Below are 20,004 nucleotides of genomic sequence, written 5' to 3' on the forward strand. Positions count from 1 at the left end.
ATGAGGCTCTGTCTATAAAAACAACAACAAAAAAGGAAGAAAAGAAAGAGAAAGAAAACAGAGAGGAGGGAGAGACCAAGGGAAGGGAGGGAAGGAGGCAGACAGGGAAAGAAGCCTAGGAGTGTGAACCACATAATATGAAACATAAGGTCTCATCCGGCTTTGAACTCAGTGTCACCTGCAATGTACAATGTGTACATGGGAAGAATTTATTTCCTTAACTACAGGTTTTTAGTGGGCATTATTTAAAAATGTCTCATCCAGGCAAAAGATAAGACACAGAAAGATAAAAAATGACCACTTTTTCTCAATATAGAAAATCAAAAGTAAAATTAATTAATGTGAATTTCCTAGATAAGTGCCTGGTTTTTTGATATATCAAAGTATGTTGGAATCATGTTACAAACTACCTTTTATAAAAAAAGAAAAGAATATATTAGTAGCTCTAGGAAAATATTTTTTTTCTGCGTGTGTCAGTAACAGGCTCAGAGCCAGCAGGCACTACTAGACCCCAGGGATGGTAACTCATGTAACAAAACAAACAGCACAGAGCTCAGTAGTGAGACCCAGAGTAGAGCAAGGCTCAGCTATGAAGTTAAAAAAAATACACATATTTTTTTCAGTACAGAAATTCAATAGCTGGATTTTGTAAACAAAACAATTACTTGTAATAAGAAATAGGTAGAATGATGGGAAAAGTAGAGAACCTGGAAACAAAATGACAAATCTATGCCCACTTAATTTTTGACAAACATACACTGGATAAAAGGCAGCTAATTCAACAATGGTGCTAGCAAAACTGGGTTTCTACTTCAGAAGATGAAGTTAGATTTTAATCTTTTACCTTGTACAAAAATCTATTCAAAATGGATCACAACCTTAATTTAAAGCCTACAACCCTGAAATCTCTAGAACATAGGGGACACCGTTCAGGATAATGGAGAAGGCAAATCACTTTCTGAATAGAATACCAATACACAAGAAATAATCCAGTATCAAAAACTGAGACTACATGAAAATAAAGGTTTCTGTACAGCAAAGACACAATCAGCAGACAGCGCACAGGATGGAAGAAAGGCTTTCACAGCTTCATAGTTACACTCAGACAAGGGCCTGATATCCAGAATTTACCAAGAAATGAGACCTTAATGCCAATAAAAACTGCCAACAAAAGCAGACAAATTTAATAGACAGTTTTCAAAAAGAAGAAGAAAGAAAGGAAGAAAGAAAAAGAGATGGATGAATGACCAATAACTACTTTAAAAAGTGCTCAATAACCCTAGCCATCAGGGAAATGCAAATTAAAACTACTCTGAGGTATACCACTTGACCACAATCAGAATGGCTCTCAATAAATGTGACAACGAATACAGGTGAGGCTGTGGAAAGAAATGTTGTTGGAGGAGTACATTAATACAGCCACTGTGGAAATCAGTTTGGAGATTTCTCAAAAAATTAAAAACATAACTACCATACAACCCAGCTTCTTCACACCTGGGTATGTAATATATCCAGAGAACTGCCTTAGTCAGCGTTCTTACTGCTGTGATGAAGCACCATAACAAAAACAACTTGGGGAGGAAAGGGTTTATTTGTCTTACATATCTGGAGTCATAATCCACTGAGGGAAACCAGGGCAGGAATTCAAACAGAGAGGGACAAGTCAGGAGCTGATGCTGAGGCCATGAAAGGGTGCTGCTTACTGGTTCTGCTCCACTATTTTCTTATAGAACCCAGGACCACCAGGCCACAGGTGGAACCACCCATAATGGGCTGGGTTCTTCTAAATGAATCACTAATTAAGAAATTGCCCTACAGGCTTACCTGTAGCAAGATCTTATAGAGGCATTTTCTCAATTGAGGTTCCCTGCTCTCAGATGATACTAGGTGTGTCAAGTTGACATTAAAAACAATTGACATACCAATACAACTTGACATACCAATACAATACTATTTAACCATACTCTTTCCTTTCTTGTTCATCTCCAAGATCACATATTAATAAACATCACACTATAAAACATTCCAACTTTTAAAAGCACCATAGTTTTTAAAAATTCAAACACTTCAAAAATCAGTGTCTTTAAAATATTCAAACTCTTAAAAATCCAAGGGATCTTTAATAGTTTAGAGTCTCTCAACTGTGGGCTCCTGTAAAATAAAAAAAATAAGCACTTTCTTACTTCAAGAGGGAAGAAGCAGGGCACAGTCACATCTGGACTGCTAAACTAACTTGAACAGTGTAAACAACTCAGAGCTCAATGCCTGGGATACACTCATGATCGAGGCTCCCCCAAAGGGACTGGGTCACCTCTCTAGATTGACCTTCTTCAGCTCACACAGACTGTCTTCTAGGCTCAGGTTAGTCCCACTCCATGGCTCCTGCCTTAACTTCCCTCCATGACCCTTTCAATGCTGGGGTTTCAACTGCTACTGCAGTTCCAGAGGCTGTACCTTCACCAATGACCTTTCTTGACCTCTCAGAGTACCAAGCCTCAGCTGCTCTCCCTTCACGCTTTCAAAACAAGTACATCTGGGAGACTCTTACATAATACTAAATTCAGCTGCCAGTTCAAGGTACAACTTTGGCTGCCTTTGGAACACAGTTTCTGTGTGCTGACTGAAAGAAACACTTCCCAGAAGATTTCATCCAAATGATGCTGGTCTCTTCTTAATCATTGCTAATTACTCAGCTCCAGCTGACCAGTATCAATTGTCCCAGTAAAGCAAGTTTCACTTTGGTGGTTTAATCATGCTGACTTTTCAGCCCCAGATGACCACAACCACAGACTCTTAATTCAAAACAGCCAGCCGCCAGGATAGAGTCTTTAAAAGCCCCCCTGAACTTTACAAGCCAAGCCTCCATCTGCACTGTTCTCAATATTATCTTCCAAGCTTCAACAGAAAAGCCCACAGAGATCTCAACACTCAACGATTTTTCTAGCCCAAGTTCCAAAGTCCTTTCTTTCACAATCCTCCCCAAAACAACATGGTCAGGTCTGCCACAGCAGACCTACAATTCTGGTACCAATTTCCATCTTAGGGTAACTGTTACTGTAATGAAACACCATAACCAAAAGCATCTTGGGGAGTAAAGTGCTTATTTGGCTTACATATCTGGAGTCATGGTCCACTAAGGGAAGCCAACGCAGGAACTTGAACCTGATGGGAACCTGGAGGCAGGAGCTGATGCAGAGGCAAAGAAAAAGGCCGCTTACTTGTTTGCTGATGGCTTGCTCAGCCTGCTTTCTCACAGAACCAGGACCACCACCCCATGGGTGGCACTACCTACAATGGGCTGGGTCCTTCTACATCAATCACTAAGAAACTGCCCTACAGGCTTGTCTGCAGTCAGATCTTGTGGAGGCAATTTCTCAACTGAGTTTGCTCTCAGATGATATTAGCTTGTGTCAAGTTGACATAAAAACTAGCCAGGATATTTACTATTGAAATATTTACATACTCATGTTTATTACTGCTTTTTTCACTATAACAAAAAAATCACAATCAATCAATCTAGGTGTCATTAACAGATAAGTGGATAATGGAAATTTGGTATATATGTATGTGTGTACATAAATGTGGATAATGGAAATTCGGTATATATGTATGTGTGTACATAAATGTATATATATATACTGGATTATATATGAATATACACACATATATAATACATATATACATATATATACATACATATGAATATTATTCAACAGCTCTAAAGAGAATGTAATAGCAAAATCTGCAGAAAAATGGGTGGACTTAGAATGTATAATATCAAGCAAAAATATATAATTTTAGCAAGAAAAATCCCACATGGTATCCCTCTATGTGGATATATGCCAAATCAATAGCATGATCATGTGGTTTCAGTGTAACATGTAGAAAAGAGAAGAAAGGCTGAATACAATAGGATGAGGAAGAACTGGGCCTAGGCAATGGATATGAATTATGAAAGAGGTTATAAGGTTAATTATTTTTTCAGTTCTAATTCTGTCATGGTCTTTTCATTTCTGGTGGTAGACAGGTTCATAAAAATATACTTGATAGTGATGGTGAACGTATAAAATCCAACGTGAAGCTCCACAGCTTCAGAATGGCTATTTGCATGGATGTTCACTGAGCTGTGTAGATTTTGGGTCTGGTTAATTTCAGTCTGTGACTTTTTTTTATTTGCAAGTTTTTTTAGTAATAAAGTTTATTTAAAAAAAAGAAATACATGAGTCCTCACTCTGATTTTGGCATGTATAAGAGTGACATAAAATATTTTAAATGCCTTATAAAGTAGTCTAATTTCATAATTAATTTGATTATAAAATATTTTCTTTCCTATGTCTTAAGGATTCCATTTCTCTGCTGCTGCTGTTTGGTGACACTACAGATGGAGCCATGTTCTTGCTCTGCCAGGCAAGTGCTCTACAGTAGCTGTATCCTGCCCTTATAAACTCCAGGAACATTCCATTTGCCTGTACAAGTTCTAGATATGAACTCTTTACTACACCCAAATTAAAATAATTCAAACAGCAAAGTAACAACATTACTGGTTATTTTTCTTAAAGTAGGTAATTTATGGTTTGGTTTATAAATTTTCATTTTAAAGATGGTTTAATAAGAGTTTAACAAAGAAAACTGAGAATAAATCCATACTTTAGATATTCAAAAAGGGACGGTAAGGCATGGTACCACACGGCTGTAAACTTAGTACCCACAAGAGAGAGGTAGAGTTCAAGGCTAGCCTGGTAGTTGGTACAGTTCAAGGCTGTAAAAGATCCTGTTTCAAAAAAGAAAGAACAAAAGAAGAAACTCAAAAGAAGTATAAAAAAAACTGATTTGGACCACTCCCTCCTCCTAGGAGATGTGGACTTTGGCCATGTCTGAAGATATTCTGGCTTGTCTATTGAGTAGGGGTGCATACACATTATACAATTCAGGGGACAGTCACCATGACAAAGAATTATTTAAGTCAAAATATTAATAGGAACATGGTTAAGAAATCATACTGAGCATTTTAGTCTTGGAAGGGAAGGGAAAGAATTCAAAGGTTCAAACCTGTTCACAAAAAGGCTTGAGATTGATCCGGAGGGGGAACGTATAACAGCTAGTTTCCTTGTAGCGTTCACATTTCACAAAATCGAAATTAAATCTTAGTAATGAAATAGTAAGAAAAGGAGGCAGCTTACGTAATTTGGCAGACTGTAAAAAGAAAAATTAACAAAGTTTTAAAAATGCAGTTAAACGAGAGGCTACATAATGCTATGTAAAATAGCAAAAAATGACATATGACACAGTTATAAATATATCCTTAAATCATATAAACACATACTGAATTCAATATGAACTTAAATCACACAAGCATATTCTAAGTTCAATATAAACTCATTTACTTTATGGAACTAAGGATGGTAATGCACAATTATGCATACAACAAAAACATTTACAAGCCCCAGTTTTATGCTTTTAGGGTTGTTATCCAAAATTACTATTTGATGAGTGTGTCCTAACTGGGTGCTCCTTCTCTTTTCATTATTCATTTCCTGCCTAGTTCTTGGCCTTTCACCTTGTTCTTTGGATCTTTGCTCCACTTAGCAAACACACAGATCTTATTCAGTGAAGATCTAGAACTCTGAATGATTCAAAATTGTACATGTATTTTTTTTTTTTTTTTCTGGAGAGAAGGGTCGTAGTTGTCATTAGACTGAAAAGGGACTCCTGACTCTCCAGGATTCAAGACCTACTGATGGGGTTTTACTATTGTTTCTTTTAAGATTTATTTTTATTTTGCCTGATTCCCTGGGAATGGAGTTACAAATGGTTGGGAGTCACTGTGCGGGTCCTGGGAATCTATTCTAGTCCTCTGGGAGAGTAACCGGTGCTCTTAACCACTAAACCACGTCTTCAGTTCCCATCTGTTGTTTCTTAAATTCAAAACTATATACCTTGTTGCTGTTTTAATTCCCCACTTTAAAACAAAATACTAGTTACAGTGAAAGAACACTGGTGGCCTTAGGGAAGAAAAATGTTTCTCAGCAGAAAATAATCAATAGTTATATATGTTTAACATTAATAAACTTTAAAGTTACATTTCATATATTATATGAGTGAAAAAAAGGTGAAATAAGGCTAGGAATAGTATTATACACTTATAATACAGAATTTAGAAGGAGGAGGAATGAGAGTCTGAAGGTAACCTGGGCTATAGAGCAAGTTCTTGGACAGTTTGGGCTACACAGCAAGACTGTTTAAAAACAAAAGAAAAAAAGGTATGCATTATAAGATGGAGATTTCTAAACTCATTCCAAAGATGCACCTAAACTAAACAAGAAACTTAACTCAATATGGCTAAGAAAAAAGTGCCATGTTGGTCACAGGTAGAGGAGGAGCTGAGAAGAAGGTCAGAGAGGTATACCAAGTGGCACATCCAAGTCAGAGAAATGGAACATTTATTAATCTCTCTCTCTCTCTCTCTCTCTCTTTCTCTCTCTCTCTCTCTCACACACACACACACACCCTTCATCTATATTAATATTAAAGAATTACTAATACTTAGCAAATCTGATAACACTAGCTTTTGTTTAACCATGTAAAATACACTAAAAACCAATTTCACACAGAAATCACATACAGCTGAGAAAGGATGTTGAAAAAGAAATATACTTGGTTGCTAGAAGATAAAGGAGAAAAAAAAACTCAAAAAGGTTTTCCAAATCTGCCTTCTGAAGACAGCCATACATAGGTCAGACTCCAGGAGAATAAGTAGATAAACTAGGGTAGGTAGAGAACCCTTCCTGCAGCTGACACAACACAGTAACCAGTATGAGGCCAGTTTTCAGTTTCTGAGGTATTGCCATCTCAAAACAGAGTAGCATCACAATTGTGCAATGAACAAAATACATAATGTATGGACATAACAGAGAGCAGTGCATTCATCCAAGTGGTAGCCCTTTCTAATTTTTGTTGGAGATTTTTGTCTCTCTGGAATACAGAGTAACTAAACCTACAGGGATACATGGCCACAATGAACAGACCTGAATCTGAACAGAGTTCCATACAGGTCACTAAGTTCACTTTCTGTCTCAGCTCAGACTGAGAAGACATCAGCCACTCTCATCTAGTGTCCTTGACTTGCTGTTCACAAGGAGAGGGAGGAAGACAAACTTAGATAAGCATTCCTGACACTTAATAACAGGCATACTGAACGAAGGCTCAAATACAGTTTCCCATGAAAGTAGTTGTTAGGTTAATAAAGCTTAACTTTTTCTGCTAAAAATTAAAAGACAGGTAATGACATAAACATCTTCTCAATCTGTAGTATTCAAAGCAGCTAAGTGTATCTTCCTGACTTCGCACAGGTGACTAGATCTGGCAAACCTTCCTGTCTCCAGAAACAAAGGGAAGGAAGGCATGGTTACCTTTGTTGCTTTAACCAGTCGGTCACAGGTTCCACAGTGGTACAGGTTGTCACAATCAAAAACTTCCTCTTCCACATACATGTTCCAGAGTGCATCTTCTAAACCAGATACGTTTTTGACTGCTACTGTCAGATCCAAGAAGTCTTCCTGAAATATGAAAGATTATTACACTGAGAGAACAAATGATTTCACAGAAGTTTACAACTAAAATATTTATTGAGAATGATCAAATATATATTTTTCTATTTGCACATAAGAAGATATATATGCCATAATTATATATTGTAAATTCTTATCACTAAATTATTCTTTCTAAATCAAATTATAATTTTGCTTAAAGTACATTAAGAAAGCATTTTAAAAGAGAAATATTTATAAGTTTAAATGTATATGAAATGAAACCTCATGTTTCCCCAGAAAATGAATTGCAAAAAATATATATACCTGTGTTTAAGTATCACACACACACACCCCATATAGCACACACATGCAAGCATACACATGTACACACACGTACACATGCACACAAACATGTACACTTGCAAATTCACACACCTGCACACATAGTTGATTAGCACTGCTTTAATTTTTAAAATGATAATAGCAACCCTCAAGCAGAGTTGAATTTTTCTACTGTAAGCTTCCTCATTTTTTCGCTAATATTGGTTTAAGATATGTTGAGAAAATGACAAGAAAAAAATTTGATCCAGATTAAACAGGTATTTCTATGAAAATTAAAAAGATGGCATTTTGTAAAAAGTCTCTTAAATCTACTGAAACTACATTTGAATTTTATTTCTAGCAATAAATGCTGTTAAAATTTTGCAAGTTTAAATCACATTTCTAATTCTGTTCATGCATGTAGTAAGACTTTCAAGGGATTATCAAGACTGAAAAGCAGCAGAGCACTAGTTTAATTCATGGCAAAGCTCTTAAGTAACAGGACTAATACTTTAGGTTAACAATATGCACATAAAAGTTACTGTTTATAATTTTGATATGCTTTTTGTATGTCATGTTTTACCATTGCTTTGTAAATCAATGCATTAGAGCTCGATCAGAGGCACACAGAACATCTTAGTTATTTTCAAACTAGCCTAACAAGACAGCTTCTATTAGCACAGGAACAAAAGCCAGATACACTGCTTTTATTCCCAACTCTTCCTTAAGAAATAAAAAGGCTGAAGTTGTAATTTGTGGCAGTGCCTTTGCCCAGCACCTGTAACTATCTATGTAAGGCCTTCAGCTCAAATTCAAGAACCCCAATAAATAAATAAATAAATAAATAAATAAAAGAAAAAACCCATAGATCTATTTAACACATATTTATTAATATATATGTGCATCTATTTCTAAAAAAAGCAACAAATGCATTTGGAAAATGGTATTAAAATTTCTATTCAATCAGATAAAAAAACTTCCTACGACTCCTACCATAATAACAGGAGATGTTCATTAAATATTCAGTAATGAAGCCATTTGCTGACAAGGACTTTAAAAACAACAGAGATGATGTCATTGACACAAATTCTCAATCAAACTGAATTGGCAATCTATATTATCACAAAGAAATGAAAGTCATAATTCAAACAGAACTGTACCAGCTCTAAATGACAGTTTACATATCATATAAATATAAGCATACATTGCAAATACACTTCCTGAAGGATATTAGCAAACTAAACCTAATATTTGGAGATTCGTTAGTTAAATATTCTTTGATATCTTGTTTTTATTACCTCCCTAATTTAACTTTCTTCTCTCTCTCTCTTTCTCTCTCTCTCTCTCTCTCTCTCTCTCTCTGTGTGTGTGTGTGTGTGTGTGTGTGTGTGTGTGTGTGAGATGTGTTTACCAGTGCCTGCAGAGCCCAGAAGATCCCTGGGAGATGGAGCTACAGGCAGCTATGAGCAACCTTACATTGGTACTCAGAATGGAACAACAGTCCTTTGGAAGAGTAGCAGCAAGCATTCTCAACCACCGGGCATCTCTCGAGTCCCTTAGTGAACTGTCTTTACACTGGCTTCTTTCATGAGATGTCTACATGTAAACATCTCCTCAAACCTTTCTTAAGAACATATATCAGAATATATGAGAACTGAATAAAAACTGTTTTAAGAATTTGCAGGCTGGGGAGATGTCTCAGTAGGTAAAAGGCCCTAGCACTAAGCCTGACAACTGAGTTCAATCCCCAGAAACTATGTGGTGGAAGGAGCACAGCAGATTTCATTGTAAGAATTATACTTTACAATAATTTGTTAGCAGAGGAACTTGTGTCTGCTCACCTGCTTCTCACTTATATTCTTACACTCTTTGCAAACAATCTGGTTCACAATGGTGCCATGGTATAGACGATTAATGAGGTCATGGCCAGAGGTCCCAACTAAAGATGTTTCCAAAGCACTGAAGAGAATTCGATTCAGTTCCTGCACATCATGTTGTCTCATTTCCTAAAAAATAAAAAGTAGTTTTTGTTTGGAGACAAGGTCTTTGGGTTGCCAAGGCTTGCCCTGAGTTTACAATCTTCTGCTTGAGTCTGAGTGCTTGCATTATAGGCACAATGTGCAGCTAAATCAGCTGCCTTTTAAATATAACTTTTGCTTCAAGTTTTTAAGAATGGATTTTTTAAGAATGCTATCAATTAAACATATAAGAAAAACTTTGAATAGATGTATAGATTCCCACCTATTTTTATTTATACTTCAAAACAAAAATATAATAGGCAATGGTTAGTGTGCACAAACAATTCACTCTGAATTATGAGAGAACACCCACCTGCCCCTGTCACAGGAAGACAGAGGAAAGAGGTTTAGACAGTGTAGAAGCCAGCAGTGGTACACAGGTAAACCTCACTTAGATCACAATGCCTGGGGACAGCAGAAATCAGAACCGACTACTTGGAAGTGTAAATCAACAACAACAACAAAAAGAGTAATGTAGTGTTGCTGAGAAAAATTCAAACTGACTCTCAACTTTAACCCATTCTGAGTCATTGACGGTGTGTGAACTAGTCTTTCAGAACAATCTGCCCCTCCAAGACGTGCTCTATCACCGGGAAGCAGAGGAGGGCATTGAAAGGTGCAATTGGGGGCCAAGACTTTAGGCACCAGGAGGAGCTGGGGACTTAAACAGAACAGCAAGTGCTACTGAACCCATTCCACTGACATAAAAGTGTCACAGACACAGCAAGGTGTCTTTCAGCCTTGGCACAGTGATGTTACTGTTTCCTTCACCATGGAAAGCGAAAAGGAGGTAGAGGAACAATTCAGTGTGTAGAAAGAGAGGCAGCCAGGGGAACAATATAAAAATAAGTTTATTTGACATGTGTCAGATAAAAGGGATGAAAGCTGAAGCAAAATATGAAGTTGGTGATCTTTTCCTTGCCCTTTAAAATATAAGATACCAGGCGATGTAAATCTGTCTTCTATCACTGGTTTGAAAACGGAGGAAAACTTCAAGGTCTGCTTCTAAGCAACCATTTATTTGGCAAAGTTACCTCAGAGACCTTCTACCACCCAGGTTCAGCCCTTTACTTAAAAAATATAAAAGAATTAAGAAAAGTGTTTCAGCCAGGTGGTGGTGGTGCATGTCTTAAATCCCAGCACTCGGGAGGCAGAGGCAGGCAGATCTTTGTGAGTTCAAGGATAGCCTGGTCTACAGAGTGAATTCTATGACAACCAGGGCTACACCAAAAAAAAAAAAAAAAAAAAAAAAACCCGTCTCAAAACACACACACACACACACATAAAGAAAAAAAGAAAAGGAAAAAGAAAACCAGGCTGTGGGCCTGGGTGGTAGTTGAGTTGGTCAGTCTGGGCCACTAAGGCCACCTACCTCAGGCGAGAGGACAGAGTCTGCCCCCTATGCCGCCCATTCCCTCAAGATCAGTTCACTCTTGCTGCAGTGTTCAGAGAGGCAAGGCCACCTTTCCCTAGGCCAGTTCAGCATGACTCACTGCAATGAACATTTGCTAGTAAAGTTGATTGGACAAAGGGTATACTATATGATGCCAAGGTTCCCAATGCCTTGGGACAAATAAAGAGGTGTTGGAGAGGCAGGAAAGAAGAACGAAGAGGGTTTTTTGTTGTTGCTATTGTTGCTTTTGCGGGGGGGGGGTATTCTGTTCTTGTTTTTGATTGCTTACTTTGTTTTAATTTTTTAAAAATTTTCTTTTGTGGGGAGGATATGGGGGAAGCAGAAGGTGAGAAGAATTGGGTTGCACAATGTAAAACTCCCAAAGAACCTATAAAGAAATTAAATTAAAAAAAAATAGGAAGCCAGCAACTTAGTGGAAGCTCAAATATAAAGAGAAGTCTTCATTGAAAGTGGCATATCCATACAGCAGAGGCTCACCAGACAGTAACAAGGAATGAACCTAACATTATCTTAAGTGAAACATGCAAGGTACAAAAGATCACATAGTGTATAACTCTATTCCTATGTAATATTCAGGAACAGGCAGATCTACCAACAGAAAGCAGGTTTTAGATTAACCAAGAGCTAGAGAAGGAGGTGGATGGGGATTCTTTTTAGAGTAAAAGTGCAAACAATCTGATGTGATGGTTGCTCAATTCTGTAAAAATACTAAAAGCCACTGAACTATACTTTTTTAAAAGACTGACTTTTATGGCATGTAAACCTCAATGAAGGAAGGATAAAGGAATATACCTCAAGCATCAGTCCTGTGCCTCAAATGTAACATGCTTTTTAGGGAATGTGCTATTATCTGCTTCAAAGTCCAAGCCCTACTTCTTTGATCCCAGAGGGCAATATCATGGAATTAATAAGGAGTGCTCCTAGTTAGAAGGCCACAGGTGAGAGTTTTGCCAGAATGTACCTATTCCATGAGCACTAAGACCTTGACACCAAGATCCTTAGTTGCCATAGATGTTTGTTTGTATGTAGTGGAATGCCTTTTAGGAATACAAATAAAAATGAGTCATGCCCTACAGGAGATACCAGAAGAAAATGAAAAGTTAGGAGTCAGTGTGGAGGAAATGAAAAGTAAGGGGTCAAAATGGGGAAATGAAAAGCTAGGGGTCAGGACAGCGAAGTGAAAAGATCTGGCAAAGCACTGATCTGACTGCAGTGCGTTCTCATCAGAGTGCCGATATCAAGCAAGAAGCACATCACAAAGGTGGGCAACATTCTAAACATCCACTAGTTTATCCATTATTGCTGAAGATTGAAAAGTTAATGAACAGTTTGACATCTACACGGTAAATAACATCAATGTAAGAAGGGTTAAAGCTCAACTAAACTATATAAAAATCGCTGAGTACAAATTTCAAAAGTCAATTCCTGTATTTCTCCCTTTATCAACAACATTCTTCCCAACTATAAGACATGCCAGTTGTAACGGTCTATGTTCAGAAGCACCTAAACATGCACATATGCCTTGTAACTATTCACGCGTGAAGACATTCCAACATGATGAGTCCGAGACAAACTTAAAGGACATCAGACAAAACGTGAAGCCTCCTGTTGGCACCTTCCTACCTCATCACTGGTCCACCCAAAGCTGTCAGTGAGATCTATGGTTGATGCAGCCTCCTGATCCAGGAGCAGAAGCTGAGCAAACAAGCGCTGCAACTGCAAAGGTATGATCCGGACCTGGGGAGAGAGGTGCATTCCAGATGAATGTTCATGGGCGGAGTGAAGCAACTCCTGCTTCATTCAGTAGAAAAATCCCTCATTACACAGGTAGAACTAATTAAGACTCAGTTCTTTGAAAATTCTAACTCATCCAAAAGGTTTAGTGATCTAGAGTTTTCTCCCTCGACATAGTTCAGATCAATATTAAAAATTCAAATGGGTCCTAACAAACCACACAAATGATCACACAGTTCCCATAGTTCATTTGTCCTCTAAAACATCTCCAGACACACAGATTCCAGGGGAATGCAGTCATGTTTCAGGCACACAGAGCTCAGTCTGGAGTTCTGAAGCTTCAGAAGCCAGGCTACACCCTGCCTCCCTTTCTGTTGGCTCCAGTCCAGAGAGCAGGGCCTCTCACAGTCCAGCGTGCAGGCCAACTTTAAAGATTCAAAGGGAGAGTAAGCATTTAGGAAGACCTGTGACAATTCTGTATTCCCATAATATTAAAAATATATACTACAAAAGCATTGCTGTGCAACAGATTGGAAAGAAACTGATCTGCACTAAAGTCATTTCTTGCCACAAAGCTGTTTTTGAAGAATGGAACTGCATCACAAAAAACCAGTTACACGAACCTGAGCCTGTGTGAGTGGAGAGGCTTCTGAACGAGGTTCCAGCAGGAAGAACATGATTAGAGCTGTGCTTTAAACAACTTCACCAAAACAATATACAAAACAATGTCCTAATTTTTCCTTAATGTATTTCCAGAACACTAAAGTGAGAAAATGCTGGTCTCTAGGGTTTCCCCAATGGATTACTACAAATAAGTATAATAAATGGATGTTCTGGTTGGCTAGCATGGATAATTTCCGAGCTTCTCTGCCTTGAAAAGAAGCACACCAAAGCAAGACATGTTTGCAATAGCAGCCAACTGCAGCATGACATTTTGAAAGACTTTTTGTTGTTGTTGTTGTTGTTGCTGTTTTTGAGACAGGGTTTCTCTGTGTAACAGCCTTAGCTGCCTTGGAACTCACCTTGTAGACCAGGCAGACATAGAACTCAGAGATCCACCTGCCTTTGCCTCCCAAGTGCTGGCATTAAAGCTATGCAATACCACTTCCCGGTGAAAAACCACTCTTTTTCGAAGGAAAATTTTATTGCTAATTAAGTATGAGGCAAGTCACTTTCTGCCAATAAAGATAATATTTGTAATAAATAACTTTGTTTTCTATGAATAAGGAACTTAATTCCTTCCTTAATTGCCATTTCCAGGGCTAGAGAGATGCTGCAAAGGGTAACGTGTTTGCCACACAAGAATGAACACTGGAGTTCAAATCCCCATGTAAAGGCAGGCTGGTGTGTGATGACCAGCCTTAATCTCTGCTCTCAGAAGGCAGGATGGGGTCACTGGGACAAGTGGACTAGGTAAATTAGCTGAAACAGTATAAGTGAGACTCCCCACCTCAATGAATAAGGTCAAGAGTGATGGGGGATGTCAACCTCTGGCCTCTACGTATACACACATGTACGCTCAGCTCACATGCACATTCCTACACAAGCAAACATGCATATGTAAAGGAATGCACACAACACACATATACACATGCAACTCCTCCCACCATTTCTTGAATACTCTAAAAGACCCAATAAATTATAGATTTAGTACCTTTGCATTAGGCTTATCCTTATCCTCTAAAGAACCAAGCTCTTCCGGACCAAGAGAAAATAAAGCTTCTAAACAAAAAAGTAGAGTCAGATATGTAAATGGTATGATTTCATCTTAGAAAATTGTTTAGGACGCAAGACCTCCATTAAGCAATATTAGCAAACAATTTAGAAATGACTAAGACAATATTTATACCTTTCATCTACACATTTTGCATTTTTTAACATTGTTGTCTACTGAATCTAAGAACATTAAGTGATGTACTACTAGTAAATAATCATCAAGTGACACTTCAGTATGACAGATCCATAGAACATAAAATATAAGCAGGCAAAGCACTATGGGACATCATTTAATCCTAGAATTGTAGTAAAAGGAGCGACGGGCTGCGTTCCCGCCTGGCTCCCGGCTAGCTTACCCCCGAAATAATTACATGGAAACTGTATTCTTTTAAACACTGCCTGGTCCATTAGTTTCAGCCTCTTATTAGCTAATTCTCACATCTTGCTTTAACCCATATTTAGTAATCTGTGTAGCACCACGAGGTGGTGGCTTACCGGGAAAGATTCTAACCTGCGTCTGTCTCGGAGAGGAGAGCCATGGCGTCTGCCTCACTGCCTTCTTCCAGCATTCTGTTCTGTCTTCCCCGCCTGCCTATATTCTGACCTATCAGGCCAAGCAGTTTCTTTATTAATTAAGCAATGAGAGTAACACATAGACAGATGACCTTCCTCCATCATAGAATACCTGGGGCAGAGGCAGGAGGACCTTGAGTTCAAGGCCTACTTGGTCTATATAATAAGCTCTGGCTTTAAAAATCCAAAGACTAAGAGGATGTAGCTGTTCCAAACAAACAAAACTGCTATAAACATAAAATAAACAAACCAAAAATGATTGGTTTTCCCTGTCTTTGGCAACAGAACTCAAAAGTTATGAGTCGTCTCACAAAACAGAAAAACATCACAGGTGTGTATTTTCACACGCGAGGCTGCTAATCAACCTTGCATGTCAAGGACCAGACTGGATGTCTTTTACCTTGAGTTCCTGTCCCTTGCTTTTTGGTGTGTAAATGTCTTTTCTACAATTCCAGTAATAAGAGATGGTAGTGATCTTACTTGAAAAAGGAAGTTGTCAGCCCCTGCACTGGCCTCCAAATTTTTTGGTTTTTTTTTTGATAAACACTGATGCCCTAGTGATTACTCTTAAGAATGTTTTGTTTCTCATTAAGTGCTGGGACTGGGAAAAATAAACTAAAAGCCTATGGTTTAAAGAACAAAACCACTCCAGGGCTTTTAGGATAATCTCCCATTATTCCTCACTGCAATGTTCTGGCAATATAATGGAATTCACTTTAGCTTTACTTTAAAATGCTACTCCCCCAAAAGACATATACACATATAAGTCCCTTTTTTCCTGTCAGTACTTTGTTAGCCTTTCCAAACTATAACCCACCCTACCCTGCAACAGCAAGGTCAGGCTAAGCCATGCAGAGTGCACAGTGTATGCACTATAATGTCAAACTACACGCTTGAACAGGTAAGAGGAAGCTGGCCTGCAGCTTTCAGGTTCTGGGTATTCTCCACGATCTGTCCTGTCACTCGCCTTCTTTCTCTCTTTTTTTCCTTGGGTTTTTGAAAAAGTCTCACTATATAGCCCAGACCAATCTTAAACTTTTAATCTTCCTGCCTTAACCTCCTGAGTGTTGGGATTACAAGTGCATGCCATATAGCTGCCTATTTAGTTTCTTTATCTTCATTGTGTTTCGAGAGTGTCTCATGTGGCCTTGAACTTCTGATCCTCCTCTTGCCTCCACCTCCCAAGTGTTCTCAGTCTGTTCTTAAGGCTATTTTTTGCTTCAAGTGCCTTTTACCTTTAACCATATTAAAGCCTGGAAGATCTTTATGCCTGAGTTATCTATTTAGTATTGCTGAAAACTTCTAAGAGTAGAATTACTGACTACTGAGAGGCAACTTTATGTAGAGGCTGAAGTCAGGAACACAAGACACCACTCTGAAATTTGTCAGCTCACTCCATGAGAGCGGCCCACTAGACATGGATAACAGGAGCTAGTTCCTAGATTTCAGGAGAAAGAAGCCTTTCTGAGTTTAGAGTAACAGGAAACCTGACAGAAGACCTGATACACTAGGTGGTAGTGGGGACTTGGTATTCAAGCACAGGCCAAACCAGCTTGTCCTCAGAACAGAGAGTACCTGTGGAGAAGTGAGCTACATATTCATGTACATTGGGTTCCCCACTGAGAATGATGCAGAGGCCAAAGAGGGCTCATGCTGGAGTCAAGAACAGACGCTAAGACCCCACTGAAGGAAGCTGGAGTACAGAGATGGAAGTGGAACAAACACATTGAGAACCAAGGGCAAGAAAGGAGGTTTTCGTGCAGACTGGTTGGCTTTCAGCCCCGGGCTTCTGGAGAAATGGTCTTATCATTACCGTAACTCTCCACACCCATTTGATACAGCTAATCTGAGTGGGTTTACATTTCTTTTGGGTCTTTGAAATTCATAATTTCCAGATTTTAGAATGATGAAGGAGGAATTTGTACGTTATTTTTCATTCCTACCAAGTCTGGGTAATTAGATTAATGAATATATGAATAGTCACCCTCCTGAGAGAACTAAAACTCCCAAGAAGCTTCCCCCAGGTCAGGTTCTGAGGCCAAACAAGTTCAGGACAGATCTGCTCAGAATCAGAGCTCTCTGAACTTCAGAAATGCAGATACTTAAGTACGAATGTGTATAAATAATGTGACAAATCTTCCCACTGCAGAAGCCAAGGCTTTCTGAGTAGCCTTGATTTAAGGGTTTGTTACTTTGGAGCAAGGAGAGAATTATCGTTATGTTGTATTTTAAATTATGGGAATTAGAAATACTTTCTCTTATTATTTTTTGTTACAAAACACTACAATCACCACACAGACTAGATTTTTAAATTTAAGCTTCACAATTTTCTTCAGAGAACTGCCAATGCACATCATACTTTGTGACAATAAACACATTCTGTTGAGTACACCTTTAAAATGCTTTCTCTTTTATGTTTTTTACATAATTAATTATATATAAAACCCATGGTCCATAGTACACGAATGCATGTAACATAGCATACCTCTGAATTCAGGTGTGAAATGAAGAGTCTGAAGAAGGGAATTGAGGTAACAGGTTCCACCCTGATTTCTGATTCCACTTAAATTGGTGAATTCTCTAGGGGCTGGTGGCTCCAAACCTTTAGTCTTTAATTTCTTCCCTTTTCCATACTGACTATTTGACACACTGGAATAATCCTCTTCAAACAGGTTCCCAAACATTGTGGAACCAAAAACTATCCTTTAAAGAAAATGACATGTTACATAAATGCTTTTATTCTTGAATCCCCACCCCGAAATCATCCTTGTATTTGAGAGGAGTTGTTTCGTAAAATTGTTCTTCAGAAAATACAGTAGTTTGGGTTTTGGAGACTGACTTCTCTTTCATACCTACAGGGATCCTAATAAACCTGTGTGATCCTGAATAAGTAATTTAAACAATATTTACTTCTATGTAAAATGTGGCTGAACATGTTTTTTAGGGTAGTTTAACCAGTCACACGACAAAACAAAGGTACTAAATACAAAGGGCATGGCCTACAGGAACCGGTAACTGTTCTTGGATTCCACACCACTAAATGAGAAAACTGAGAGTTGACAGCAGCCTTAGGATCATCAATAATTCTGAAATCTCAGCTTCTTCCATCTCGTCATATCCTGTACCGGCCCACAGAGTTTCAGTGAATTAAGCCTATCACATTAATCTTCTTGATAGTAAGTTGCAGCACTTTGGTCCCAAACCATAGAGCCTGCAGTGAGTAGTGCCTGAAGGAAGACAGACTCTGGCCATTAGAGCTATGGAGTCCAGTGGGGAGCTGCGGGAACCTGCTCTGTTTCTCGTGTGGTGGCAGGGAAATTGAGGTGAAACTCTGAGGACACTTTCTAAGGGGCAGGACGGGCCGAAATGCAGCTCTTTCTCTTTTCAACACAGTCCTCTGAAGTAAAACTCAAGAACCGGAACTCGCGAGTCAGTCCTCGAGTTCGCGAGCTGGATTCCCGTCAGGCCATTCCACCGAGGCCTTCCCGCCCACCAAGACGTCCAGGGCCCAAGAGAGCGACTAGGCGCGCGTCCCCGCGGCCCGACCCCTGACGCGCCGCCAAGAGAGGCCGGGCGTCTTGCCTCAGGCCGTCGGCGTCGTTCCTACGCTACCCTCGTCCCTCCCTGCGTCCCCGTCCCCCCAGCCCCACTTACTGCCTATAGCCCAGACCCCCGCCCCGGCCACAGCACAGAGTAAACGAACTCGCTCCGAACGGGTACCGCCATGCCGGCGAGGGCGGGTCTCTGGAAAGTGATTTTTTTTTCCGTACGCGGACTACATTTCCCAGGATGCTTCGCGCCACGCGGAGCTTTATAGGCAACGTAGTTGTGTTGCCCAGGAGATTGTGGGTGGGACAGCGAGACTGCTCTCTTTCCTGTCCGCATGCAAAGTAAAATTTATTTTTACTACTACCTGCAAAAATTAAAGACTCGCGCGTTGGGGTCACCAATTAAGTGAAATATATATTTACATGTTCTCTGCTCTAGGATATACAAAGGCACCTTAAAACAGTTTTCCCTTCAAACATATATCCAATACAAAACTTGTGAAAATGTTCCATGTTCCGTGAGCCTTACATTATCCTCAATCTTTATTTAATCTCTATCAAGCATAAGTGCTTTATATATAACCATGCAAGCATGTGTGCACACATTATATTCAATTAAAAAATGATCTCTCAGCCGGGCGGGGGGTGGCGCACAACTTTCATCCCAGCACTCGAGAGGCAGAGACAAGCAAATCTCTGTAAGTTCGAGGCCAGCCTGGGCTACAGAACAAGTTCCAGGAGAGGCTCCAAAGCTACATAGAGAAACCCTGTCTCAGAAAAAAAAAAAATAAATAAAAGTAAATAAAAATAAAAAAGAGATTGACGTGTAGGCAAGTGGAGGGCGCATTTTCTTGATTAATGCCCACTACGGACAGCACCACCTTTGAGAAGGTGATCCTGGGTTGTATAAAAAAACAAACTGAGTGAGCCACAGAAAACAAACTGGGTTCCTCCGTGGCCCTGCTTCGGTTCCTGCCTCTAGGTCCCTGTCTCGAGTTCCTGCCCTGACTTGCTTTTATAAAGTAAGCGGTATGAAATAAACCCTTTCCTCCCCCAAGTTGCTTTTAGCTGTGTGTATCACTGCAATAGAAAGTAAACTAGGACACCCCAGGCAACTTCCCAGTGCCTGGCTTATTACTAGATCTTAATAT

The 20,004-nt window shown here is 39.1% G+C and overlaps 1 protein-coding gene across 2 annotated transcripts in view; it reads right to left on the reverse strand.

The window, feature by feature from the left end:
• The window catches only part of Usp40 (ubiquitin specific peptidase 40), an 86,102-nt gene extending 67,024 nt beyond the window's left edge, over window positions 1-19,078 (reverse strand). Inside the window, exons 1-7 of one of the 2 annotated variants that reach the window (XM_048428962.3) lie at window positions 18,960-19,078; window positions 17,791-18,008; window positions 14,671-14,738; window positions 12,906-13,019; window positions 9,692-9,856; window positions 7,410-7,556; window positions 5,050-5,193 (exon numbers count right to left, since the gene is read on the reverse strand). In XM_048428962.3, the coding sequence (XP_048284919.2) occupies window positions 5,050-5,193; window positions 7,410-7,556; window positions 9,692-9,856; window positions 12,906-13,019; window positions 14,671-14,738; window positions 17,791-17,989 (837 nt within the window). In that variant the 5' untranslated portion in view covers window positions 17,990-18,008; window positions 18,960-19,078. Of the gene's footprint in view, window positions 1-5,049; window positions 5,194-7,409; window positions 7,557-9,691; window positions 9,857-12,905; window positions 13,020-14,670; window positions 14,739-17,790; window positions 18,009-18,959 lie in introns of those variants that run through there. The other variant, XM_048428963.3, reaches the window with a different exon arrangement.
• Between the last annotated feature and the right edge of the window lie 926 nt (window positions 19,079-20,004).

Source organism: Myodes glareolus, chromosome 1 (genome assembly GCF_982192425.1).
Source record: "Myodes glareolus chromosome 1, mMyoGla1.1, whole genome shotgun sequence".
NCBI classification, from domain to species: Eukaryota; Metazoa; Chordata; class Mammalia; order Rodentia; family Cricetidae; genus Myodes; species Myodes glareolus.